The following is a 27591-nucleotide window of genomic DNA, read 5'->3' as shown; positions in this document are numbered from 1 at the left end:
CAAAGGAATCTCCGGCAGCACATCAATCAAATCTCATTAACGCGTACGACGAGCTCAACCTTGACAGGCAAAGAACGGATCGCTTGGGATAGAGATACATATTTGGAGGATTGATTCGCTTGGATCCTGGCTTAAGGCTGGTCGGTGCAGAATGCAATATGGTTGGGCCCGCGCACTGCTACGGTATTAGGGTAATGCCTTCTGTTTTCTGGTCGGAGCAGCTAGTAGAAGCACATCCGGAGCAGGAACAACAGCAGCAGAAGCGGACCGCGTTGTTGTTGTTGTCTTTAGACGGTTTTCAACATAACCACTTCCTCGCGTTTGCTTGCTCAGCTCTCAAGAATGCAATGCATTAGCGTCTGGTCCGTGACTGTGCCAGAGGTGGCTCCAAAAATCGACAAACTGTAAAGAAAAAAGAATAGAAGAAATTTGTGCTTCCGCATACGTGACAGTGTAATCCTTTAGTGTTATCCTTTCGTGCCTTTCGCTTGCTTGTTTCTCACTGTCATACATTGTGCACCGTGTGAGAGCAATAGAAAATAAGCGTGTATATGTGTGCGTATGTGTAAGTGAGTGTTGGTGTGTATATTACTATTTGTGATTGCTGTTGGTTCGTACCATATAATTCAGGATTTTTAAACCAACGAAAACGAAGTTTCAGTTCTTTGCCGTACTTCCTCATCTGATTCTACAAACAAACGGGAAGTAATTTGGTGCCAACAGAAGGAAACATTGCGCGCAATCCCCTCAGTACGAACACACACTCCTCTCAAACGCCCGCCTGGATTTGTTCCGCCATAAAACGAAGCGGAAGAATAACGGCCATAAACGACAATTTTGGGGACCCACGCGTCCTCATCAGCTGGAGACAATACACAGCGCGGAACATTTGCAAGACCTCTCCCCCATCCCAGCTAGCTCACTCTACTCGCATACCCCCATCACATCACCGCAACAGGGACCGCCGGGAGGATGGAACAGATCATTACCTCGATTGTCTGCTTTTTAATGGTAAGTTCGATTGGTAAGAAATCTGACACAATGGCGTGGTAGGGATTTTCCCGCTGGACATACTCTTCAAAAATACCCAAACAGAACGAGAACAACCGTGGGAAAGCACCACGGGCAGTGGTGACTCAGTGGGATGTAGTCAGTCATTGCCGCCCGTGGAGCGATACTCACCAAAAATGGCGACCCCAGTATCCGATCCGATCGAACACCTTCGGGATGTTGAGGCTGATTTGGGCACAGGAGTTTTGGAGATACTAAAACTTTCTCCCGCTTCCTGGACCCTGGACCACACACACACACACCGTTTTTATTTTTAGGGTGTTGGTGTTGAAATAGTGTTGCGCACAACTTTGTGCGTTTTCTAGCTTGGTGCGAAACACGCAAACCCCGCAAACGCAAGCTCGCTCCGTTTTGGTCCGCCATTGACATCAATTAGTGGAGCTGTGCAGCAGTCGGAAGGAACAAGACCAATGTCTCTAATGCTCGCATGCGGTTTTGTGTGTGTGTGGTCGCCAGAATGCCATTGCAATATCCTACCCCGTTTGCTCAGTGCACTAGGGGGTTTTGCGACAGTGACAGCTGACAGGTTGACATTTTGGAGGATGGGACATGTCGCAGGAACACATCTTGGCGTCCGGTGAGCCGATGAAGATCTGGCGAGCAACCTTGCCCTAGCAACATGGCCAACCGAACCTGCCAGTTCCGATCGGTTCCGAGCGAACGCGCATCGAGTCCTCGGAATGTTTTTGTGCAAACGCGTTGACGCGGGATGCAACATTCTTGCTCGCACATCGCTTGTGCTTGTTTTATGCACGGCATTTGTGTGTGTGTGTGTGTGCGGTAGGTGAAAGCATACGCCGGTTGCATGCACTGCATTGCGATGCATGCAAGCGTGTCCTAGCCGTGACCTTCTACTTCTGCTGACCAGCTGAGCGGCGTGTATTCAAAAACCCTGCCATCTTCGCCAGCAACCAAAAAAAAACAAACATTGTAGCTCTAGTTTCATGGCATATGGAGACCCTGGACAATTTTCATCACATGCCAATGATCTTCGAGGAATGTCCAGGAATTCTAGCGACATGTATTGCAACTAAAAAATATACGCCAAAAATATGATTTGGAACTCCAAGGTAGAGCCTACTGCTCGTCCAAGGAGTTTAGAACTTTTCAAATTTGGCCAACGTGCGTCTTCATCACCCTTCACCAGCTGGGTTCGCCCTGATAATGGAAGGTTCCTGGTATCGAACGGTGGTTGTCTGAGGATTCGAGACAGGTAGATTTTTGTTGTCGTTGCTATTTATTGTGCGAACGGTAAGTGGTTAACGCCAACCGGCCAACTGAACGTGTCCGTTCTGGTTGTTTTTGTTGCTGTTTCGTTGGTTGGTTGGTGTTTTGCCCCGTTCCGTTCAATTGGAGGAACTTGGGTGCTGCCGCGCGAACTAATTAGTATTCAACCTTGATCTTATTTTCCCCCGTTCTTCGCCAAGTTCCCCTCCCCGTACCTCCGACATCATCCAATCTTAGCAAGCAGGCAAAAAGGGAAACAGAAATGGCTCAATGGATGTCGATCCCTCCCGATGTGTGGTTCATTGATTTTTTTTTTGTTTGTTTCGGTGCTTGAAAGGAATTTTTGTTTGCGCAGAGCAGACCACAACTGTACCACGGACATCGAAACAGCCTGCATATGTAAGGGCAAAACCGTCAGTTCGGTTTTCACGCGAGTACGAGCACGCGCGGGTGGAGTGACTTTCACTTTTCCATTCCGCTTTGCTGGATGGGGTGGGACATTTTTTATTTCATAGATGTTTTTTTTTTTAATCGTAAAGATATGCGGTGTTAATATGAAGCAGAGGTAGAACGTATATGATGATCACTTACCACAAGAATGGCCACACATTATGGAAAGTATAGCGAAATATTGGAAAGTGTATTGTTTTTCAGGACGGGCAGGGCGTTAGTTCTTGATCAACATCGTAGTCTGCCTATGGTTGAGCACACACCATGTTGTGCAGGCACTGGGCAGTCATTGGTCCAGGTACGTCATCCGTCAAGCTCATAGGATCACGTGATCGATCGGTGATCACGGTACATATGTCAGATATGACGAGGAAACAGTTACGGAGCCGATCGGCACTAGTAGTGTGACAATCGACACAAAAAAATATATATAAAGAAACCCTTGCTAAAAACCTGAATGGGAAGGGAATGCAAAGAAGGCAAAAAATCAAACTGGATCAATCCAAGTCACAGCCACAGATTCTGGGTTCTCCCCCCGGTAGGGTGGAAGCCAGCGAAAGAGAGGCAAATCTCTGGTTGAAATGAAAGAGGTCCCGTCCTATTGTGAGCCATAGCCGAATGCGCTGAATTAGAACGCAGAGGCGTGTTGCAGTCGAACGCTGTTTGTTGGACAAGTTTACTAGTCCCTCCCGATAGGTTGGACCTGAGCACCGCTTCTCGCTGTACTGTTTACCCGGGCGTTGTACACGAGCAAGAGCGAAAGCTTGGCTGTGAACTTGAAAGGAAATACTGGTTTGGTATGTGTGTGTATGTGTGTGTGTGTGTCCGTCCCCCGAGATTGCACTGTTCGGGTCCCAAGAATAGAGCCCAGCAGTAGTAGAGCAGCTTAGTTCCCGAAAATCACTCTACAGTATATCCAGATCGTGTGGACTTACGGTTACGAAGTTTCTACCAAGCTTTCACTACACTCTGCCGTAAGAATCACCGTAGCAGCAGAATTCCTGATGACATCATGCCTGATGGCACGCGCATGTGACGCACCGTGGTTGACACGCGCCACCAATGTTAGACCGATTGGGAAGCGGCTAGGAAGTAAATGCAAGGACCTGTCAGACGATCTTGTTTCTTTTCATGATATATTGGTTTGGTGATCACCTACAGGTTACTAGGCCCGGCCTGCTTCTAGCTAAACTGTGCCTACGTTACGTAACTCCTTGAGGAGCTTCACAGCTTCACCTTGACGCACACACACACACACACACACACACACACACACACACACACACACACACACACACACACACACACACACATACCGATCGCCCGAAGTTGTACGTTAGTAGTTGTGGCTAATTTCGCACCCCGGGTGAGCACCAAGCTATCTCGCTATCTTATCGCTGAATCTTTCGCAGCGGGCAATGGTGGCGCTTGACTGTTTAGCAGCGACGCACAAGGACCGGCTGCAACAGGTGAGTGGGAGCACCGTAAAATGGAGCGATAATCACACTCGGCACAGAGTCGTGTGTTTCTCACGGTCCAACCGTAAGCCCAAGTGAGAACACTCCCAAAATTCCTTATCCTTATGCCGCCAAAGGGAAGTGTGCGACTCAGAAACTAGAAGCTAGCGAGGGATGGTGAATGAGGCGAATGAGAAGGGACGATAAAGTTTAGTGTGCAAAAATGGTAATTAGTGCGGTCGCGTTTGGTGACTCTCTGCGAGGGCCTTTGGACGAACGGGGGTAGCAAACATGGCGCGCGTTTGCCATACTACTGTCCTGGGGAATATTAATTCTACACGATTAAATGCTTCCTTCTACACTTTCGATTATTCACACTTTGTAGCGGGGGCACGGGGGCCAACCGCAAAGGTTAAGATTTCGAATTTGTTCTTTGTCACTTCTCGGTTTGGCTACTGGTATTTTGATGGCTGCTCGATTCATGCGCGAAACTCAAACTCATAGACGTAAACAAAACACAATAAAAATATGACACATACAAATTTACGATCGCCGTTTGATGGATTTATCGGCTTGTCACTGTCGCGCTAATCAAACCAGATTCAAGCCTGTTTCACAATACAAATTTTTCGGAGTGACATGTTAGCGATGGCGAAGAAAACCCAACGTGGTAACGAGAAAAAAAAATGGCGGAAATAAATCTGTTTGCGGACGTTTATCGAAAGCATTTAATCTCAGCAACTCATCCTAGCGTGTAATCCCTCTGGAATGTGAAGCGCATCAGTAGTGAAAGTCTCTGGCGAAAACGCCCGATGTAGATGCCATCATCGCAAAAGGTGTCTCAAACCGCCGCATTGGCACGCGTGGAGGATTCTCTCGCGTATCGTTTGGCATCGAGTGCAAGGCCTAACCGAAATGAGACTAGCGAGCGTGCGCTCGCGCGCGCATCGGATGCCTTCGCGCCGGGGTAGTGTTACCGAAGAAATTAGGTTTCCCTACCCTAGTAGTACACCCACCCCCTCCCCCCTCTGCACTCTCCCCACACTCAACGAGGCGTCCGTTCGGTTTGCGTTTTTGTTGGTGTTTGCGCCACCTGACATTGACAGACTTTCTGCTTGCCGACTTCTTGCGGCGCCGAAGCCCAAGTTGGCATATTGCAGCTGGGTTGCAGTAATGCGATACTTTCCATTCTGACGTCGCCCAACGGAGTCAAAGTCACGTCCGCAAACACGCACATAAACAAAACGCTCAAGAACGCAGGCTCCGCGTCAGTGACATTTCGCACTAGTCTTTAGGAATCCCTAAAACTGTCTGGAATACGGTCCGAAGAGTGCCAGCGATGCCTAGGCTCTTAGATGCGTGACGGCACGATCACGATGCCGCACCCGAAATTTTTAATGTTCCTTTTGACAGGCAGGACGCGTCTAAATACGTCACACGCTAGATCGATTGCAGCACCGCAAAAAGGATGATTTGCGTCATGATTAATGGTTTTTGGAAGTAGTTTCAGTGCCAAAGATTACTTATGCTCTGCTCTGCATTCATTCCAGGACTCTATTCTGATGCGCGTTTGACGTAAATCAGTTCGTACGATCGTGTGTTTGTGCGAGATAAAAAGAGATTCCGATTTCCATGTGACATGTTAGACTATCGGGCGTACACAGCCAGCCGCTTTCGGTGAAGGAAGTTATTGGTACGTTTAATTGCCGGTTAGGTTGGCGATGACGCTACCACCACTCACTCGATCAAAATCGTTACCATCGATGGGCGATTTCGGTGCGGAAATCAGGTGGCAGCGTACGGCCCGACACGCGGTGATTAATGGCGTTGAAACGCTGGTCGACACACGAGATCCCGAGACCTGGGTGTGGGAATGAAAGCCCTTGACAGCGGTCTTGCGTCCTGAGGTGGCGAACGCTCATCAATGGACCCCGACGACGGTTTGACCGGCCAAGACTTGCTTCATTGATACGTATCCGGCAGGTTTCAGGCTTTTAGCGAACACCCGACGTACCTCCCCTTCCTGCAGTGTCGTTAGAAAATTCCGCTCGTCAAACGCGCGCGAACACTGCGGCTACCACCGGCTACTGGCCGCTGTGCAAAAGCATTTCAGGGCCACTGCAGAATGGATTCTGCAGAAGGGTTTCCAGCACGAACGCCCACGCGCCCGCATATGTGTAGCGGTGGGCCGTGTGCGCTACCGCTCACAGCTAATTATTGCCCATTCATGTGAACCCGCGAATGTGGTTCTGGTCCCACAAAAGCCTCACCGCCCGCGTGGTCAAACATGGCGAAGGCCATTGCAAAGGCCACCGGTGCCACTCGAAAAAGGCACCGCAGCACTCGTAGTTCCTGGCGCAAGGCTCGGGACCCGAACACTCCCGCTGCACGATTCGGCGGCACTGAACACGGTCAGTGTGGCTTGTCGCCTGGGCGCCTTGCACCTGGCATGAATCACTGCAACGGAACAGGGAGTTGTTTGGTCCGTGTGCTCTGTTTCTTTCTTCTGCCCTGGTTGCAATCCCGGTGTACCTATTAATCATGGCGGCACATGCTGATTCCGGGTGCAACTAATGCTGTACAATTCTACGGCTTGGGAGATCCGGCCAGTTTCCGAAATTGCGCTGATCACGGACGTCCGAAAAATTTGCTCATGAAAAGCGGACGCAAGTTTCTCCTTCCGAGTTGCCCAGTTCCGATCCACAGCGCGGTTCACCGGCACGAAGATTTTGCGTGTGTGCCTACGGTAACGACATTGAACGGCCTTGGATGGCCATGAAATTGGATGGTTTTGTTGTTGGTCGCGTTTGTCGGCCTGCAGCATGGGATGGGTCGCTTCTTGCGTGCTGCTCGCACCCATGGCAGAGGAGAGCTGGAGGTGTGAGACTTGAAGTTGGTGCTGATGGGAAGGTAGTTTTTCCTTTCCTTTTGCCATTTTGTTGTACCCTGCGGCAAATTCGTACAGTGTGCGATTGCGGCGAATCGCTTCGATCCTGCTCATTTGCTCAGCCTCTCTGCTCCGCTCTGTCTTTATTTGTTCGTTCGCTGCGCTTCGCTCCGTTCGTTCAACTGTGGTGTAGGCCGTTCTACTTTAGGCATCCACCTCGGGCTTTTCGTTGCTGATGTTGCCTTCTTCTGCTGTGGCGTACCGCGCGGGCATCAAAACTGGCCGCTCGAACGGAGTTGGCGTGTGAGCCTCTCTTTGTTTATACTGCGCGAGGCCCACTGCTAGAGTGCACGACTACTCCAATACGTTACTGCTCACCGAAGGGATATTGGGCGTCGTTGTTGTTGTTATAGAAGTCCGGTCGGTCGGCAGTGAGTTTCCATTTTGCCAATGCGAGCTTCATGCAGCTCAGCAGCTTGAAACACTCGCTCGAAGGGAGCTGGAAAGGAAGAGGGTAAGCTTTGCCATTCGGAACGGAACGTACGTCGTACGAGACGAAATATGCGCGTATACGGAACAGAGCAAGAAACAATAAAACCTGCAGTTAAAACCAGAAACAACGCCCTGACCACTCCTCGTCCGACGAGGCGTCCGTATACGCTGGGTACGGTGAGACTTTGCCGAGAGATACCATCAGCCAGCAGCACCGTTGTTCGCCTTCTTCGCCGAGGAACGGTGGCGAAAGAATTAACACCGCAGTCGTACACCGGGAAGATCCAATCATTCCACAAAAAAAAAGCTCCCATCTTCTTGCACTTTCTAGACTGTTTCCGGAATTTAGCCGAAACCTTGACAGGCTTAGGAGGGCTTTTATTACACCGGGCACGTCATGCAACGCGAAGGAATTAACCTTTTTTGTTTTGTTGTGGTCTCAGCGGGAAGTAGTTTTCAAATTGACTAATTAGTTTGCAAATGTCATTTGTTTCCACACAGAGTGCGTTTGGAGAACAGGAAATGGATTAGCTATTAATGTGAGGACGCAGCTTAGTGATGCGCACTCTGATGCTCAGAGGAGTTGTCGGACATGAAATTAATTCTTTGTTGTGGTTTTCGGAACACAAATAAGATCAGTTGATTACCTCAATTTTTTAGCATGAGAGAAGGATAGCTAACTGACTTTGAAAATGTAAATGAAGAGTCAATGAGCGCATTCAATATTTGTCTAATTTGAGGTAGCTACTTTAATTGCCTACCAAGAATACCTCGAACTAAAAAAATTGAGGACATATGTATAATTGAGGGTTGGTCTAACATAATTTAACGCCAAAGAAGCATCTTATCTGATAGTCTGCAACTTTTCCTCTCCTTAGATTTTGGCCATCGTTCGCGTAGGCAGCGTTCCTGCACCGAGTGACATCATATCTGGGCGTGAGTTCCTATCGATACTAATGAAACCGACCGACGGCGAAACGGCTGCCACACCTAAGCAACCGTCCCGGAGCTTCCGTGGGCTGCGCAAGTTTCGACACTTCTTCTTCGATCAGTCCAGCACTGACGATGACACTATACTGCCGATCGAGGCACTGTTCACGTCCCAGGAAGATCTGGACCGGAGCAGTACACGGTTCTACGGTTACAGGAAGGGTGGGCAGCGTGCTAGCGGTGATAGTAGTAGTACGACACCGCCGGCTACAACGACGATAGAGCCAGTGGCGTTGGTGAATGATTCAGTTGATCCGGTTACTACCGTAGCACCCTCGTGGCTCGTTGACGGCGAGCCAACGACGCCGCTGACGGAGGCGAATGGAACCACCGGCGAGAGTACAGAGCTGACGACACCGCAGGACGACATTAGCACGGTGACTGGTGGGATGTTGGTAGAGGAAGAGACACAGACGGAGTTGCCAATGGTAAGGACCGTTGGACGGTATGCAAAACGTGCCAAAGCGATCCAGCAACCGGTAGAGTATGCGAAGGAAGAGTCTCCTGTTCGTCACTCGAATGCGCATCGTAGCGAGCTAACGGTTGAGGAGCTCGGACCGACGATAAGCAAGGAGGAAGGAGAGTCCGACTCAGCCAAAGGCGAATCTTCCTCGGTCGCGAAGTTGGTGGCCCCACCGGGTACATCCCACCAGCGCTACCGGACACAGCGTAAGCAAGAGTCTAAAGGTGGACCCTCCTTCCAAGCGGTGAGCTATCGTGACCGAAAGCCTGCAGATGGTTCAGCCTGGAGGGATGTAAACGATGAGCCACGCTTGGAGAGCGATCGCAAGGCACAGTTGAAGCTGACCAGGGAGAAAACCATTCCGCAGATGTACTCCGAACCGGCACGGTTTTATTCCGAACCGGCGCAGTTCTATTCTGAACCGGCGAAGGTGTATTCGGAACCGGCCAAGGTGTACGGCGAACCGGAGAAAGTGTACTCTGAACCAGCGCGGGTGTATTCCGAACCAGCCAAAGTGTATTCGGAACCAGCGAAGATCTATTCCGAGCCTGCGAAGATATATTCGGAACCGGCCAAGATTTACTCGCAACCGTCCAGCTATTGGCAAACGGCTTACTCACCAATCGATCCATCGACAATTGCAACTACAACGACGACGACAGCGACAACTATGGCACCAACTACAACAGAGTCCACCACGACCGAATCATACACACAGACAATGTCCGCCGGCACTACCGTTGGATCGGTACGTTTGGTTTTCAACGAGCTGGACAAAATCCCGTATGACCAGCTGAATGCACCAACGGTTGACGGAGAAGACGTTGGCTCGATCCATAACGCAATCGGGAAGTTTGTCCCGAAGCAAAGCCACGGACTCGATAAGCCGGATCAGCAGGGCGAACCGCAGCAGACGGATGGGTTTGCCGGCCAGCCGCCGGTAGGCCCCGTAGTGCAAACGCTAGCACCGGTACTAGGTTCCGGCGACGACTCGAAGGTTGGGTACGTTGTTGAGGGGCGCAACTATCGCAAGTACCGGGTGGAGGAGAAAACTCCGGACGGTTTCATAGTCGGCGAATATGGCGTACTGTCGCACAACGATGGTAATCTGCGAGGCGTTCGCTACACGGCCGATTCGGACATTAATCCGCGCCTGATATATGACGCACTGTTAAAGTTTCTTTCCCTATGAAGCTGCTTCCGGTAGAGAAAGGCAAATCCTTAGCTGCACCGAAGACGTCTGGAGTCGAGTCATACGTAGCCAAAAAATAGAAAACAGTCATATGGGCGCGATGAGCAGATCAGCATGGATGTAAGCGGAGATAGAAACATGAAGGTTAAAATATAATAAACAGAGCGAGATATAGATAGTGGGCGAAAGAAAGGGATGGATAGAGAGTGAGAGAGAGAAAGAAAGAGAGAGTGAGAGAGAGAGAGAGTGAGAGAGTGAGATAGGTAGGGAAAACAAGATGTCGGGTTGGAAGCTGTACATGCAGATGTAGTTGATGCCATATTCCTAACCAACTCGACAGAAGCATTCGGGCAGAGGCAGTAGTCCTGCTTTTAGTAGTTATGAAATGCTCAAAACGGAATTCCGAATTTAGTAGCTTCCCTCTTCCTTACTCATTCAATAACAGTTCCAATACCCAAAACAAGATGTTACGTTAGACGGTGGCGTTACAAGTTAACGCTTGGCGGATGGATTGATGTTGAAAGATTACTGATGAGTGACTCGAAACAGGCTTCTGGACCAGGCATCTCGATAGGTAACACAGTATAGTAAGTAATCGCTCCTCAGGCTCGTCAGTTTGCCATATATGCTTCCGTTTCCTTACTTTAAGTGTGCTGGGCGTTGTTTGTGGTGAAAGTAACTTGCCAAAAGAATAGCTAGCAGTGCGCTACGCCTGCTTTGGGTTGTGCCGCAAAACATTCCGCGTGCGATATACTGGGCGGCAGGCGAGTTTGCTCTACTGTACATGTAGAATGTTAAGACCATCCCGGCAACGCTCATAATTCGGTGTGGTAACAGTCATTTGCCTCGTTTATAGAAAGGTATCCGATCGGTACCAGCACGTCAAAAACATCCCTCCCCCTCCCCCCTCCCCCTCTTCCTCTTCGGTGGTACCATCCTTCACATCACCCCTTTTATTGAATTAAAATGTGATAATAGTGTAGAGATATAATACTTAACTTAACGTAGACGGTAAGCCCGTTGGTTTTGTCATTTCGTCGCCCATTCCTGAAGTTTGCGGATGCTGCTCCTGCTGCTAGTGCTGCAGCAGTGCTGTTTTTCTTTTTCGTTTGCTCAAGTCAGTTTTAATAGGCGAGAGAGATCTGTCTGATAAGGTGGGTTAGGAGCTAAGGAGATATTGGATGGTAATAGTGCGATCCTTAAGAGTATTTTTGCCCAGGGTTTGCCATATGGAACCTAGCAGCTGGTACGCTAAAATCTGGCTGGCTTGCAAGTTTTAGCGTCTATATTACTAAGTGTTCTAGTATGCTAGAATTATTGTGAAGGGTTTGATGAATAGCAATGTACCGATTGTCAAGCTAGAGGGCTACCACGGGGATACGTTAGTAATTAAGTTTGTGTAAAAGTATATAAGTAGATTGTGTTTGGCTGATGCAGCTTTTTAGGTCAGGGTGAGTCGGTTCAGGTGGACACTGTAAGCAGCTAGTAAAAGAAGTGGTATCGGTTGCTTAGAGACTATCATCAGGAAACTAGTGAAGACAGCTAAGTTGATAAGATTGTGGTCGTTCATTCTAGAGCCTTTAGAAGCTCTTAATAGCAACTCTCACTCTCTCACACACTCTCGTTCACACAGCGCATAACTATCCATCTATCTCTTTCTCTCTCTTGTTATCTATCTCGTTCATTCGTCCGCCGCTAACAGAACTAAATAGCGTTTCCTCCTCTACCTGCCCAACCAGATATCGCGCCCCCCCCCTCCCCCCCGGAACCGATACATTACTTTTTGGATAAGAATTGTGTAATAAATGTATTCCTTTTCCTCAGCAAAACACTCTTCCCCTACCTTACACCATCAGTCACTAAATCAAGTTTGACCGTTTTTGGGTTCGGCAGTAATTGAGCTGATGACCAGAGACCGGCATCCATTTCCGCGATTCTACCGTAAAGATATCACACCGCATCGCTATATACACCCTGGACACAGGATGGGTCCACCAATAATCATGTGGATAGCCGCCAGCAAAGCGCAGCTAGCTTGCATGAACTAATTCAGCAGGAGTCCGATCGTTCTCTGTCTGTCTCTCCTACCTTAACACGGATCTAGTTTTGTGAGAACCCCTGTACGTTACGTCGTGGTAGCTAAAAATAGGTTTGAAAAATGGAATCTTGGGAACTTGTTGTGCATGCATCGCACAGAACGGCGCACAAGAGGGATAAGGCCAAGCGCACTCGCTCTTGCACTCTCTAGCGGTGAGTTCGACTATTAGCGCTAGATATGCAGCCTCGTTCAGCCTCCCTCTCCAGTGCCGGTGGCTGGAAACGGTCAGTATGCAAAACTTGCCGGACATACTTGGAAATGGCGTTTTTTTTTGCACTACATGCGCGGTTACGGCAGTGTGCGTGTGCGTCGTCTCTAACCTGTATTTAGCCTCCGGTCGTGTGGTGTTGTCGTAGGTGTTGTCTCTGGGTAGCGCAGTGTTCGAGCGGCTCTTTGTCAGCGGTTTGAAATGCAGAGCTAGCGTAGCGGATATCCGAGGTGTTCGGGTAATGATGAATTATCAGCCATCGAATTTCGGCGCCATCGTACGGTTGTGGCCTTGGAACTGGAGCTGGAGGAAGGTTAAACCGAAACCCTGCCCATTCGGATCGCGCACGGAGCGGAATGGGAGCGCCGGAATGCGATTTCCGGTCCCTGGTACGGCTTATGAATCTCCTGCGTACCCCCCCCCCCCCCCCCCCCCTCCTTCCATGATTTCTGTTTATCTGCTTGCTGTAGTGCCAACGCCTCCCGCGTTGGAGTAATTAGCTGAGATGGTTTATCGGGCCTACTACACCCGCGGAGACGGTGCAGATCAGAGTGGGTAAAAACTTTACAACGCTTAAAATACTGTTTGACCACCAATTCGGAAACACGACACCCGCAACGGACATGCCAGTTCTGCAGAGATACACACCGACGGAATGGTAGAAGGATCCCTGATGGATTATTAATCATCGCCATTAATCTTAATGCTTCGGAAGGCTCGTAACGAAGCGAGCAATTTATGGGTCGATCGCATAATCCGGCAGCGACGTACGTACTAGCTCATATTTCCAACAGCTTCATGTACAGTCCGAACCACGCACCGAAGGCTAATGAAGTTATTGCAACTGCCCGGACGGGTCTGCTCAGGATGGTTTCGCCTGCAGTAGAAGATGGTGACCAACACCCCGTACGTAATCACGGTGAATCACGGAGCGCTGGAACTAGATTTTATGGGCCGTTCAGCATCCGGGACGTGGCTGCACTGGCCCGGTAGGATGTCCCATAAGCGGTGTCCTTGAAGTGGTGAAACTCGGCTGGAGTTTCCGGATCTTCAGAACCAATGATCATCGACCTCACCGTACTTACGTACCACTAAAACAAAGGAGCCTCACACCCGTAAGGCTGCAGTTGCTGTTTTCTTCCCGTCGTTTCACTGCATGCAATCATATTTTGCCGGCATCCTTTCCACGATGGCAGAATTCACCTTGGCCGTGGGATGGATGAAGCACCGTTCGTGTTGGCACGCCGATTTTCTGCTATAAATGTAGCTAGTTAGCACCACCATCAATGATGACAAATCGTTTTGACCCCACGAAGGTATTTAGCTGAGTTTGCGCGTGCCGTCTACCTCACCGTTTGCAGCATTCTTCGGCAGGGAGTAGTACATGGGGAGGTGTGATCGAAGCATTTATCTTCGTTCGATAGTAATAAAACAAATCCGAAAACAGATAAGAACATGTGCTCGGCTGACTGGTGTACAATGGTTCGGATGATCCGGTACGCGCTTGACCGATCGGACAGGGACGGACGATGTAGTGGTAATCGCGTTGCTGGATGAAACTGATAAATGTAGTCTTTCTTGGGGAGGAGGATAAACATCCTTAAGATAGCAACTAGATTAAACGTTTATGAGTACACGGAAGGTAAGTTTTGCAAGGTGGTCGATTGATCATTGGTCTTCTTGGACTTGGTGGCTGAACATCTGCATGAAGGCTTGTTTACTTTGACGTTTTGTTTACTTTTAGCTGAAGGCTCGTGTGTACGGGAGAAACATGCGGATGAACTTTGATATCCAGTCTAGGCCGTGTAAACTATACCATTCATCCTCTGGACTCGAGTGTATCATTTTAATTTAACAAACTGTGGTTGAAGACATGCTTGCATACCTACAGGCGTTTAGGAGTAGTCAACTACCATTTACTTAATATTTAGTGTTTAGTCAATGTTCCATACTGCTCCCTATTACTGACATTAACTATCCTTCAGTCGGTTCTGCAACAGGGAGGCAAAGTCTTGTTAATATGTTTACTTATAGTTGGTTTTGTCATTTTATACGAGTATCATAATAAAGAGGAATTCTTTCTTTTAGATAAATTAAACACTAAAGAAAGTAATTGGTTGTGTCTGTTTATTTAAAACAAGTGTTTGAAGCTTTGAAAGTTCTCTCAAAAAGCTTCTTTACAAAGCTCGATGGATTGCAGGGGGGTTCAACTCAAATGGTCGTTTAAAAGTACCCATTATTTTCATGAGAAATGTTTTGTCGAAATAAATATGTTTTTTATTATTCTGAAGGGTATTTCACACACACACACACACACACACACACACACACACACACACACACACACACAAAACAAAATACATAGGCGGCTGGCTATGCGAGTCGCTAGTGCCTATCGTACGATCTCGTACGAAGCAGTTTGCGTAATTGCTGGGTTGACGCCTGTGTGCATAACGCTCGAGGAGGACTCAGAGTGCTTCCAAATTGCACGTACGGGGGAACCCAACGCGGGAGCTGCTAGAAAGGCTGCGAGGGCGTACTCCATCAGGATGTGGCAGAACAGCTGGTCCAACGCTGTGAACGGTAGGTGGACACACACGCTGCTCCCTGATATAGCAGCATGGTTGGACAGGAAGCACGGTGACGTGGACTTCTTTGTCACCCAGATACTTTCTGGCCATGGCTGTTTTAGGCACTATCTGTACAGGTTTCGGCACACGTCTTCACCTCAATGTCCAGCGTGTCCGGATGCAGACGAGACGGCAGAACATGTCATGTTCCGCTGCCCAAGATTCAGCGCAGAACGGCAGCAGCTGAACGGCATATGCGGTACAGAGGTGAGCCAGTCGAACCTGGTGCAGCTGATGTTGCAGAGCAGTGAGTTGTGGGAAGCAGCGTCAACAACGATGCGGCTGATAACGTCCAAACTGCAGCAGTGGTGGAAACACGACCAGCTACATAGTCGTGCCTAAGCATTAAGCGTTCAGAGTTAAATGGTGTGCTGTTTGTATAGTGAATGTCCGTAAATGTCTGTGAACGTTTGTGTAGTGAACGAGAGTGTTATAGTTGCTAGCGCGTATTAGTCAGACTAAGTGCACAGCACTGCCCCTCCCATGAAGTAATACCGCGAGGTGATCCCGTGGGAGGGTGCATAGGGTCCAAGGAGAGTTTTTTACTGGGTATGAAGATTTTAAATTCCTTGTATAAAAAAAAAAAACACACACACACACACACTGATGTATTTATAAGTCGCACATTACAGGATTATACAAGATATTACTGAAATACTACATAGGAGTATTTCACAAACATTGAGCAGGATCGTAACTAGGATGAGAGTAGAGTTGCTGGAAATGAAAAAGCTTGTAACTAACGTATGAGTAAGACATAGCAGAAAGCGTTCTATTTTCCCGTAAAGAAAATAATAATTAAAGTTTGATGGGTTATTGAGGTAAACATCTAATGGATACGTTGAAGGATACCCTTTTAAAACAATTTGTTTTGAGTCTCATATTTCCAAGTGGTATGTTTGCCTTTCTCTGACATAAAAGCTTCACCAGAATCGATGAATCTATCGAAGAGCTTAAAGTCGACGAACAGCCACTCAAAAGCTCAAACATCATGACAGAGAGGCACAGGTTCAGCGTGAAAAACCGGATGTTTCTCGAGAGCATTGCTGAAAACCGAAAACGAGAGATAGCAAGAGAGAGAGAGAGAGAGAGAGTTTTGAACTTGAACAACATCTGACCGAATTCGTGCGGGTCGTAAGATTATGGGCCAGATTGCAATTAAGAACATTTTGATTATTTACGGTATCTTGCACGTAAACGAACGAAGCGAATTGTACTACTGCAAGGCAGTGGTACGCACCGACAGGTAAAAGGGGTTAAGGCGTAAATTAGTTTACGTGCCTGGAATGGCCATTAAAGGCCTCTGTTCCCGTTCTAGCCGTTCCTCCCTACCCCGGTCTCATCCCATCCTTTCTTTGCTTATCCGTGACCAATCGCACTGCACGTGCTTCCATCATTGCGCTTAAGCCGTAACGCCTGTAACCGTGTCGCACTTCCGGTTCGGCCAATAAAATGTACAACTTCGTTTCGCCGAACGAATGTACCAACTGTCACCGGGGCAGCACTGTCCGTGGGGCGTTCATTAACGACCCTGCAAAACGTGATAATAATCATTAAATGGGAAACAAGTATCTGCTTAACGGGTGGGATCGATATGGAAAGTTTTCCACAACACTGCCCTACAGACGGCGATCTTTCCCGGACAGTTTCACGATTGGTGTACCGATGCGGCAAAAGGGGTTTTTTGTTCCACGCGTTCAACATCCGCTGGGCATAGTATGAAGAAATTTTGAGTAGAAATCGTTGGCATATTTTTTGGGTACGTTTGTTTTTTGCTCTTTTCGCAATTGTCCAGTCCGGGAATTGAGACGGGTTGGGAAAATCAATATTAGTAATTGCTCGGGCTGGACATTCTCGGGCTTTTTTCGAGTGCTCACGTCCGAATGGAATTTTGGTTATTTAGACAAAGAATTTCATTGTACCTTTCTAGTGGGGTGAGATAGAAGTTGAGCATCAGATACCAATGCCGCTAGATGGTGACAGTTCCTCTGGAAGTGGGAAACGTGCGTGCGGCACATGACCGTATCCATCGAAGCATTCCGGGTATGCTGCTGCTACTTCAAAATGTCATGTGATGGAATTGCATTTTTTTGTTTGTCGTGAGGGATCACCGTCTAACTAGGTCAGTGAGCAATCTTCGAAAACTAAGATAAATCAAGGTATTAGTTTATGAGCTTAAATGGTCGCTAGTGCGGAGTACAGTGGGTTAATCGATTTGACTTGCTCTGCTGTCGTCGGTGACGGTTCGAGTACAGGGTTTTACCAGCGATAGAAACATAATGATGTTCAAGGCATACACGATAGTCAAAGATTTGCATGCAAATCGTCATCCATTACATTAAATTACAAGAAGATATTGAACTAAAACTAGCGAAGGAGAGGTTTGTAGCCATTGAAAGCGATTAAACAAACTGCTTTGTCCAAATGGTGCGATTCGTGTGCAACTGTGTACCACGAACCCATCGCATCGCACTGAAAAACAAGCGAACGTTTTCTCTTCATCCTGAAAACCCCTGTAAGCTGATACGCCTAAATGTAGGCTAAAGGGTGCTGCGTAGCTGCGCTATGCCTATCGCTTTGGAAGGGTTTCGCAGGATCTTAGTATTGCACTACAACCACACATACACACACACTCACACACTCACATACGTATACGGTTTTATCCACTACCGTCACATCAAATGATCGATCACTATACGCGATAGATGCGACAGAAGCATGAAGAAGCATGAAATGACGCTACGAAGCTTGTGAAAGAATCTGTTCCTTTGGCTTTCAGCAAAACCACTGGTCGCAAGGATGCGAGCATGGTCGTTTCTGTGGGTAGAAATGTGTGGAATCAAGGAGGGTGCTTCCCAGTTCTATCGACATTCCCACTACATCACTTTACATCGAATATGTCCGGAACGGTTTAGGCAGATCGGTCTAAATCAATTAATAGATGATTCGCATACACGCGTTCGCATTCGGCTTTTCCGGTTCAGATGAATGAAAGGGACGACCCGGTGGTAATGTGACAACGGCACCGGTTTTCATACGGCAGGACCGTGATTCAAATCCCATCCGGACCGTTCCTCGATAATCCAACTAGGTGGTATCAGTACGTCTAGTAATCCATTAGATGACCGACGGGACCTAGACCTAGGTCCTCAAGCCAAGAAGAATAATGAAACGCCAAGCTTCCAAATTATCGGTATGAAGCGTAAAGGAATGGAATGAAAATGATAGAATTAGATGCTTTTAGTGAGATAAAGGTAGCGATGCAGGGGTAAGAAAATGCTCTAGAAAAAAAATGCTAGCGAACGCATTTCGGCTTGAATGGGGCAGGAAAATGGCACTAAACGCCACAAGTACGCTCGCTTCGTGGCGATGATAATGGCACATTTGATTATGCGCTCGTTTGCAATGTGCCTCAGCCATTTTTTAGCCACGGTACGAAAGAGCAAAACAAAAAATATATGTTTCGACCACATCATTTTGCCCTTCTGCTGCTAGCAACGTTCATTCTAGCACGAACATCAACCGTGCCCAGCATCCAGTGCGGTTAAAGGTGGATAAAGAACCCATCAACCCACAGCCGGGCAAGATGGGGTTTCAAGTTTCTAACACCAAACCGCAGCAACTTTTTGACCGAGAAGCCACTGGAACCGTACCAAACCTCTGATCCTTACAATCAACAATCAGTATCAGTATGCGTACATACCTTAATTAAGGTCCGGGATAGTTTTTCGGAAGACTTCTGAAAGGTGACTTAACAATTATAAACTTCTGTAATAGCGATGGACGATAGGCTTGTAATAGGTTTGCTTAAACAAAATTTGAATACAAGAGAAAGTTTGGTTTTGCAAATTGCATACTTTACGGCGTACGTTAGGTGCTTCTATTACCTATCGTATTATTTCCTATTGTTCTTAGTTGATGACAATGTTTTTTTTTGAAACAAAGAGCACCTGTTCTGCATATTTTTCGCGTATCGTGTGTAAATAATATTAATATTTATCTATAAAATTGGAAAAAAGCACATTTAATAATGACAGAAACCGAAGGCGTCAAAGGTATTGTATAGTTGATTAGTTAGTTAAATATTTGTTTATTTCTTGCGTTTTCGAATACATGGTTTAGATTTCATTGATATTGATTTTTTACGTTAACCTTTCCACAATAATCTGAAGCTTAATTTTTCGGGGAAATTATTCGAATTATTTCTAAAGCGAATCGATAAAGTATACCGTAGGGCAAAACAGACAAAAAAAACAATAATTGTTTTTGTTAAAATTGAGGTATTCTATAGTAATTCCTGTTAAAGGGAAGACAAGAGAAAATTGTGTGAATAAATAACATTTATTTGCTATTCACCGCGTGTGTTTGACACAGTACGCCTGTTTTTTTGTTTGGTGCTCTCATATCACGCCTAAATGTATGCAATTTTTTTACAAGTTGGAACGCATAGCGGTTCGGTACATAAAATTGTATTCATTCAGGATTTAGAGCACAACATTACAGTTCAGTTCATAACTACACTAGAAAAGCAAACAAAAGAATAAATTTTATTTATCATTTTAAAGCATCCGTTCGCCCACAGTTAGGCAATGTAATCGAAATTGAAGACAAAAAAAAACACATCTCTTCAAGCGCTACGCCGCACAATGTGGAGCGTAATTTTGTCTGCTGGGAAAAAGCACATTTGCTTTCCAGTACCGTACACGGTGAACCGTTTTCTGATTTTTGCCAACACTTCCACTTGAAGCTACACGTTAAAGCGTGGCGTTTACTTTTTTCTCTCTCCTAGACTTCCTTTTTCACAGTGTTCCCGCACATCACGAACAATCGATATCACATGGTTGAGGTCGGGATGGTGGATCGCTGCCCAACACCACTCGAAAAACGCAACGCACTTGTGCCCGAGTGGAAGCTAGCAAAAAAAGTAAAAATAAAAGTGAAAAAGTCGTTACAATGGAGAGTACTTCTCTGTATGAGATGGGACTTGGAGTGAGGGACGCTCAATAGAAGCGGAAGATTCACTTGTCAAAAAAAAAAAGGAATCACCCTGTTATCAGGTCGGTTAGCTCGAGGCTACGGTGTGCGTGCGCTGTGTTCGCCAGGATCGATGGCTGGTTAATTTTTGCCGGAGCAATATTGCCAGCAGAATTGCTTATGGATACATTCCGCAAGGTGTTTCATCTCTCATCTCGCTGTCTGCCCACTCTCTTACCCAACCATGCAGTTGGCAGGTGCTTAAGGTTTGATCTTTTGCAGTGATACAACGCACGCACCGCTCCTCCTCTCCCTCCTCGGTATACAACGAAAAGAAAAGATAAGCACCCGCAAATATCAATCATAAAAGTTCAAGCGCCTGAATGTAGGCACGCATGAAGCAATTTTACCGCGGCGAAAGAGAAAATACAGCACGTGTGGGTGAAACGTTTCACTGACACGAAGCACCTTACAGGAATCCTTTTTTCTCGTGTTTTCCTGTGTTTTTTTGTTCTTCTCTGTGATTTGTATTTTTCAAACATTTTCCCATACGCTACTGTTCTTACCGTTTGTTGTTTTCTCCTCACTATCCTGACACGCGTATTATCCATTTTGAGTGATGCATGGTGTAGGTGTAGGGAAAGCATAACTTTCCGCACCAAAACCAAAAGAAGCAGCAAACAGCAAAAAAAAAAAAAACAAAAAAAAACAACAACTAGAAACATAAATATTGCGCCATTGTGTAGCGGAGCGTCTCGCGCTAGAGGCGGTTTTTTTTTGCGATAAATTATCGCGCGGTGCGAAACGCGGAAGGCACGGGAACGATCGGCGACGCATTTAGCATCGCAGTGTACGGGCGCCCGATCGAAATCATCCGTCCCATCCTGCTGGCCCGACCGACACCAAATTAACGATGCAACTTTTTCTCCGTCATCCTTTTGTTTTACTTTCGACAAAACGCAAAAGCGTTGTGAACCGTCCGGGCGATGGATGGGACGAACGGGCTCTTGTCGGTTTTTATTGCAATTTCTTCCTCGCTCTTTCTTTCTTTCTCTCTCTCTCTCTCTCTCTCTCTCTCTCTCTCTGTGTATTTGTTTTTCTTCTTCTCGTTGTTGTTGCTGTTGCGTTTGGTTACCCCTCCGGATGCTATTGTTGGGCGATAATTAGAAAATGTTTATGCGTAATAGAAAAGCACACCGGCAGCTTAAACAAAAGGCGAGAAAATAAATTTAAAAATCAACCAAATTGCGGGGAAAGGGTGAGGCACGTGTAATGGTGTGGGGTTTTCCTTTTTGGTGGAGCATATACCGGAGCAACACACGCACAAAAGGATCTTTTTACGTTGATTGGGGAATTTAGTTGGAGTATTGCAGCAAACAAAAGATCAATAAAAAGATAATTCTGCAAAGCACATTGCATATCTTTAGGCGTTAAGATGTTTTTAAATTTCTTTTAGCGAATCTATTACAGCACTTTTCAAACGGCAGGACCAGCGTTCAAAGCCCATCCGGTCCGTCCCCCCGTAGTCCCAATTACGTGGTATCAGAGAGTCTAGTAAGCCATTCGATGACTGGCGTGACCTAGAAGGCCGTTAAGCCAAGAAGAAGAAGCTTACGATTCTTCTTCTTCTTAAGCGTACAAGCTTACAATTACAAGAATTGAATTACAGAAAGTCCTGAATGTCGCTTACAATGTCGCTTTGACAACGAGGGCGGCTTTGAAAGACTTTACGTGTCAGGTCGTCCGGTGACATTCTTATGACATGGCAAGCATTGAACCAATACTTTTTCTGAGCTCTATGTCTCACAGATAAACCTAAGCACCAGTGGTGGATCAAGCTGTTATAGGCCTAAGGCGGAATGGGCATCGAGGCCCATCAAAATTAAAAGAGTTGACCTTATGAAGTGGAATAAAGATATGCTAAAAATGCCAATATTAACATAAACAACAGGGCAATCTGACCTATGAGGGTCCTGGTAGTCACCAACTCCCCCTTAGGCTAATTCGCTTCTGCTGAGTAGAAGGACTATAAATATTCTATAAGGCCTCAACTTCATCTGCAAGAGGAGCCCCTAGCTCTTTCATCGCGTGAAATCTTCTGACAATCTGGCGGAAAGTCACCTTATTTCAACCTATGTACACTAGAGTAACGGGTCTTACACTTTAAAACGCAGTGTGAACACCTGTTACAGTCTATTATCAACGTTCACACACCACAAGCTAGCAGGTCCTGATGACTGCTCCTTTTACGGGTTTTCGGGGTTAATCGTTGCCTCGAGCGAGCTTACCCAATACCATGCCACAAACCATGCCATCCGAAAAACGAAAGAAGGAATCACCCTGTAGGTTGATTCCGTTGCTCCGGAACGTGTCCTTGAAGAACAGGTTTGCCTGTCCCTGTGCTGATACCGTTCGCTGCCCAGCCGCAGGCTCATTGGCCCCGATGTAAACGTGTAAAACGGGGGAAAGGGAAATAATCGCCGACCGAAACATCGAAGCACAAGGCAACAAAGGACTGTCAGTTACAGATACAACATTGCTCACAATCGATTTAGTGTTTTATAGCGGTCACCTTATTTTAATTTGCTTCGCCAATCCCACCCAGTAAGTCCCCATATGCCGAGTCTGATTAACGCTTATGTTCCAGCTCGTAACACACTTGTAAAATAGTTCTTGTAGGCCTTTTTTTTGTTTTGTTGGTTTGCTTCGCTGGCCAAACTTTGTTACGGTTCGATTCGTTCGGTGGACTGAAATCCAGTTTTGGGCATTATTATCTCCTCTAGCGCTTCGCTCCAATGCTCGCTCCCTGGACCAGGGTGCCTTTCGCAGAGAGTCTTCGTGACATTTGTTACACCCGATGCCCGCTACTAGGTTTCCCACATTGGATTGGAGGATGTGTGGGATATTGTGACATTTCTGTCCACTGGGTCTGATACGCTGGGTCATTAGCGCGCGCGCTTGTGTGTTTTTTTGTTTTGTTTTATGGAGAGAAAAGGTTGTAAAGCCCCATAAAGAGATTGTTTATGGGGTTAATGCCTGTATTTATTGGGGCATTTGGGCGAGAGAGCACGATAGGCAGCGATGCTGATTGCGTTGACATTTCATCATACAGTTGATAGGATTTGTAGATGTAGATGATAGGATTCTGCCGGTTTTCCAGAGCTCTCACTAATATGGGTACGGTTCGGTGATCTGCTGTGAAGAATTGGTGCCCGATGACGACATTGTGTACTAGCAGTGATCAGGGCTTGTCGCTTAGTGCGTGGCTGGACACACTTGTGAGAGGCTTACGAGCAAGGAAGTAGCTACGTGAACTAGATCGTCGCTGCTAGCTTGTTATGTCGCAGCCATTCCGTAGGTCCCGTGCGCGCTCCGCGGCTGGGCAGGAGCATCAGGTACCCTCGACGTACGTCGGAGGTACAACGGTGGAACCGGTTTCTTGTAGCCCACCCCTAGTACGACCTTGCCCGAAGATAGTGTGACGCTGTACCCCTTCCTGTGTGGAGCCGTTTCTTCGTCGAATGGAATTTGTGACCCAACACACAAACAAACGGGCGCGCTCGTTCTCGTACGAGAAAAGAAAAAAAGGGGAGAAAAGGAAGCATTTTATTTAAATGGCGTGTGCGCAAGAATGAAAACCACCTTCTGGCCCAACGAACTCTGGCTGTGGCCCCTACTGCCACTCTTGGACCCTGCGAGCATACTTCACGCTCCGTACTTTGTCCGGGCAGGTCGGAGAGGAAAGGGCAATTTCGATTGGCAATGGTGAGTCAGGTGAGCGAGAACGAGAACTGCTGTACGGTACGTTGGTGCTGGTTGCTGATCGATGGTTTTAATAAGGAAGCGGTTACACACGTTCTTATGGGCTGGTTGGTTTCCGTTTTTCCTTCCACTTCCTTGAGCTTTTTAATAGATAGTTGTGCTCTTATTAATTCAGCAACTTTGATAGATGGATAAGATACCTTATCGGACGTAGTAGAGCACTTTGCAGATTTTCAAAGCAGTGTCCAAGAGCGAAACTGTCCGTGTGTGAATAGGATATCTGATGCAATCTTCAGCTTTATTGTAGCACTGGGGTAGAAAACGAATATATCTTGGACGTCTATCAAAAGAGGCGAACAAGACATTCGAAGAACCTATTTTGCTGAGCATCAAAAACACAAAGTTCAAGTCCAAGTTTTCGAACCCAATGATATAAAAAAAAAAGAATAAGACATTTGTAGCATTTGTCGAATTTGATGTATCGTAAAAATTCCACTACTTTGTGTATGATTTTATGTATCAAATTAATTCCCTATCAAAAGTTTGACATTTACTAGCTCGGCAGTTGGCAGTCGAAATATCGCAATAAAACCTAACGCTCGTAAACATATAATCGCACTATCGTTTATTTCACCGGCAGATTTGCCATTCCTGGACCAAATGGACAACCACGCCACCGCGACGTAGCTGCACAGCAACGGATTGATGCACCATTCGTCGGGCAAAAGTGAATTGAAGCACCATCCATAAAATGTAGATCATTCTCCCACCTCCATCCCCCTGATAAACCGCGCGTTGCATTCCAATGACAGCCAGGTTTCAGAGGGAGAGGGAGGGGGGGGGGGGGACGAGTTATTCCGAGGGCCGGTACCGGTCATTAAATGCTTAATGACGGTCGGCACCATTTATGACTTCATTTATGGTGCTCGGCAGGCTTTTACACCAAAAAAAAAAAAGCAAGCACTGCATCAGGCGAACGCATTGGTGCAGCACAATCGATATCAAAACGTGCGAGAGGTAGAGAAACATTTTGAAGAATAGTTCTGTTTTGCTGTACGAATCATCCACGAGAGAACGAAAATAATCGCCCGGACGGGGGTAGTTGTAATGGCTGCTGAAGTCTGGAACATCCATTTTTTTTTTGCGTTGGTAACTCTTACAGTAAAATGGGAAGTATTATGCGATAATTTTATGGCCAACTGAAGTGTATGCATCAAATGAAGCATGAAATCGGAGCAGTAGTATAGGGCATAGCTAAGGCACATATTATGTTGCAAAAATTGGGCGCCGAGCAGTGATTGACAGCAGATCATCGCACTCAATCCCCAATTAACCTTCAGCTGTCACTCTCCGCAGGAGGCAGTAAAAGATACCGCTATCAAAACACAAAAGAAAGAGTGCACTGTCCAAAAAAAAAAAAAAAAAAACCGATCTCCAAACCGGTTATCAGTTTAGGGGGCACTCTGTATCGCTGTATGATACTCCTTCATAAAGAGGTACGCTGCGCTGTTCCGGAGTGGCAAGGTGAGCTACATTCACATTCCGGGCCAGAGATCCGTCAACCGCAAAACAGGTTGCACAGATGCGTGACGCACAGGTGCGGTAAAGGCGGGCATGTAGGTTCGCGCATTGGGCTGGATTTTTTGAGGATTTCAGAACCGCTCGTTCGATGAATGAAAGCTTGATCTCGTAATAATCGAAACATTCTGCAACGCTAGCAAAAACCCTCCAATTTTTCACCGGCCCATCGTTATTGGTCCAGGCCCGTTTTCAGCGTGCCTTTCGTTGCAGGATAATGCGAGGCTGTTGGGTTGGGTGTAGCACAACTGCTGCAACTTCAATGCAATGCCGTTGCTCACTGTTATGTTCACTGCACGGCTTGCTCTGCACGCGTAACTCTGCCAAGATCGTCGAATTGGCACGGTTTGCTCCATTTTGTTGTTGCTGCTGACCGGCACATACACATGGTGGACGGCCTTGCGTTCTTTTTCGCTGTGTGTGATTATTATATTTGCCCATATTTGCGCGTCGAGAGCATTGCTCTGGGACACGGCATAGTAATAGTAGGTGGGAGTTTAAGCCTCCTCTAGCCAGCCTAGGGAGCTGCATTCCAACTTTTTTTTTTTGCGAATTCGTGCTGATTTTGTCGATAAGTCTAAGCCGCTTTAGTGTTGGCTGGTTCGTATCGAAATCATGCCATTAACCATCGACAAACCGCACCGCTCGCTACGGATGGGTTTTTGCTGTGCTGCCAGTAGGCAACCCAAACTTCCCGGTCCGGCCAAACCAAGAGAGAACTTCTGGAGGTGGGTCGTGGAATGTGCTCTGATGAAAGGCTATGGGATGCGATAATTAATCGCCAACTGCAGGAAAGGAACCGCACGTACGGGTGATATTGAGAGCAGCCAATTAACTGGTGCGCGAGCAGTAGTATCTGCTTCGATCGGTTCAGGTGTCTAGGGATATGGGCCTGCGCTAGAGCTCGCTCGCTAGAGAACTCGAGATGATAGTTTTCGCGACACACTGACCATAGGAAGATGTGGCCTTGAGATGCGTTGACGTGTTGCATTTGGCTTGCACCATACTAGTCTGTTCTGCCCATTTCCTTAAAGTCTTTCTCCGGCAGTAACACCGTAGGTTCTCCCCAGGACAACGTACAAAACGTGACCGTTGTTGCGTAAGACCACGAAGTACAACGTTTGGTTTTGTAGTTTTTTGCCTCACGGCTTTCTATCTTCACCTCCACCTTCCACGGGTAGTTGTGAGCATTTGAGCCGGTAAATACACCTCACAAACACGTTGCTGTACCTTATTTGAATTGAAATTGTGGCAGCTGGCTAAGTGTTTCCCAGGGCTTAATGGGGGGGGACGTTGCGCGTATGGAATTGATCTGGAAGCAGGGGCAAACTGGAAACCACTCTTTCCCCGAACGTGGTGAAAAGATTGCAAATGGCGACAGTTTCGAGTCCATACGTCGAGTACGGACCTACGATAGTCTCGCTGGTGAGATGTGGCCGCTCTCGGGGCGGGGAAAGTGTGTAGTGAGGTGCCTGGGTACAAAATTTCCAAAACTCGGACACACCAAACGGTTTCGAACTAGATGCAGCAAATACTGGATCACTTACGTAAGTGCATTTGCGCACCCTCGCATGCTCCGTAATTTCTTCCCCTTTCGTTTCCATCCATCAGATTATTGCAATTGAAACAGGGATTTCAATCGAGTGCTCGATGCGCAGTTAATGAGGAGGGCAATGCCGGCTGCAACGTGGCGGCACATGATGTACCATCAGAACTAGGCTGGTGGTTTGGTGTTGGGGTCCATAAGGGGGGGGTTACATTCTCTCTCTCGACAGCCGTGTTGGGCTGGATATGTTTTCTTTAATCACTCGTCTCATAACTCCGTTTAGCCGACCATTTCACTCAAAGACAGCTAGCGGTTTAATGAATAATAAACTCCATACATGATTACTGTCTCGGAAGGGTTTGGACCAACAAAAACGGTTTGCTGCAGGTGTTTCACGAAAGCAAGACTCATAATGATCAGATAGACGTTTGGAAGGCTCAATGTTTGGAAATTGGAGCACAAAAGACGCGAAGGCCTCACGTTGAAAGGAATTTAAGTCGCAAGTCTGCTTCGTGGTGTTGTTGCTAACTAATTTTAGCACAATTTCGCGGATGTCGGCAAAGTGA

General features: G+C 47.1%; 1 protein-coding gene across 1 annotated transcript; it reads left to right on the top strand.

Moving 5' to 3' along the window:
* Positions 1 to 930: 930 nt before the first annotated feature.
* Positions 931 to 10237, top strand: LOC126556630 (uncharacterized). The gene is made up of 2 exons (XM_050212015.1): positions 931 to 1011; positions 8463 to 10237. The coding sequence occupies exons 1-2, from the start codon at positions 973 to 975 to the stop codon at positions 10227 to 10229; spliced, it is 1806 nt and encodes a 601-aa protein (XP_050067972.1). The 5' UTR covers positions 931 to 972; the 3' UTR covers positions 10230 to 10237.
* Positions 10238 to 27591: the final 17354 nt, after the last annotated feature.

Source organism: Anopheles maculipalpis, chromosome X (assembly GCF_943734695.1).
Source record: "Anopheles maculipalpis chromosome X, idAnoMacuDA_375_x, whole genome shotgun sequence".
Classification (NCBI taxonomy): domain Eukaryota; kingdom Metazoa; phylum Arthropoda; class Insecta; order Diptera; family Culicidae; genus Anopheles; species Anopheles maculipalpis.
This window is presented reverse-complemented; position numbering and strand designations above follow the sequence as displayed.

Coding starts and splice junctions, on each gene's coding strand:
- LOC126556630 (XM_050212015.1), top strand. CDS start 973: ATGGAACAGATCATTACCTCGATTGTCTGCTTTTTAATG. Junction 1,012..8,462: donor CGATTGTCTGCTTTTTAATG/GTAAGTTCGATT, acceptor TCCTCTCCTTAG/ATTTTGGCCATCGTTCGCGT.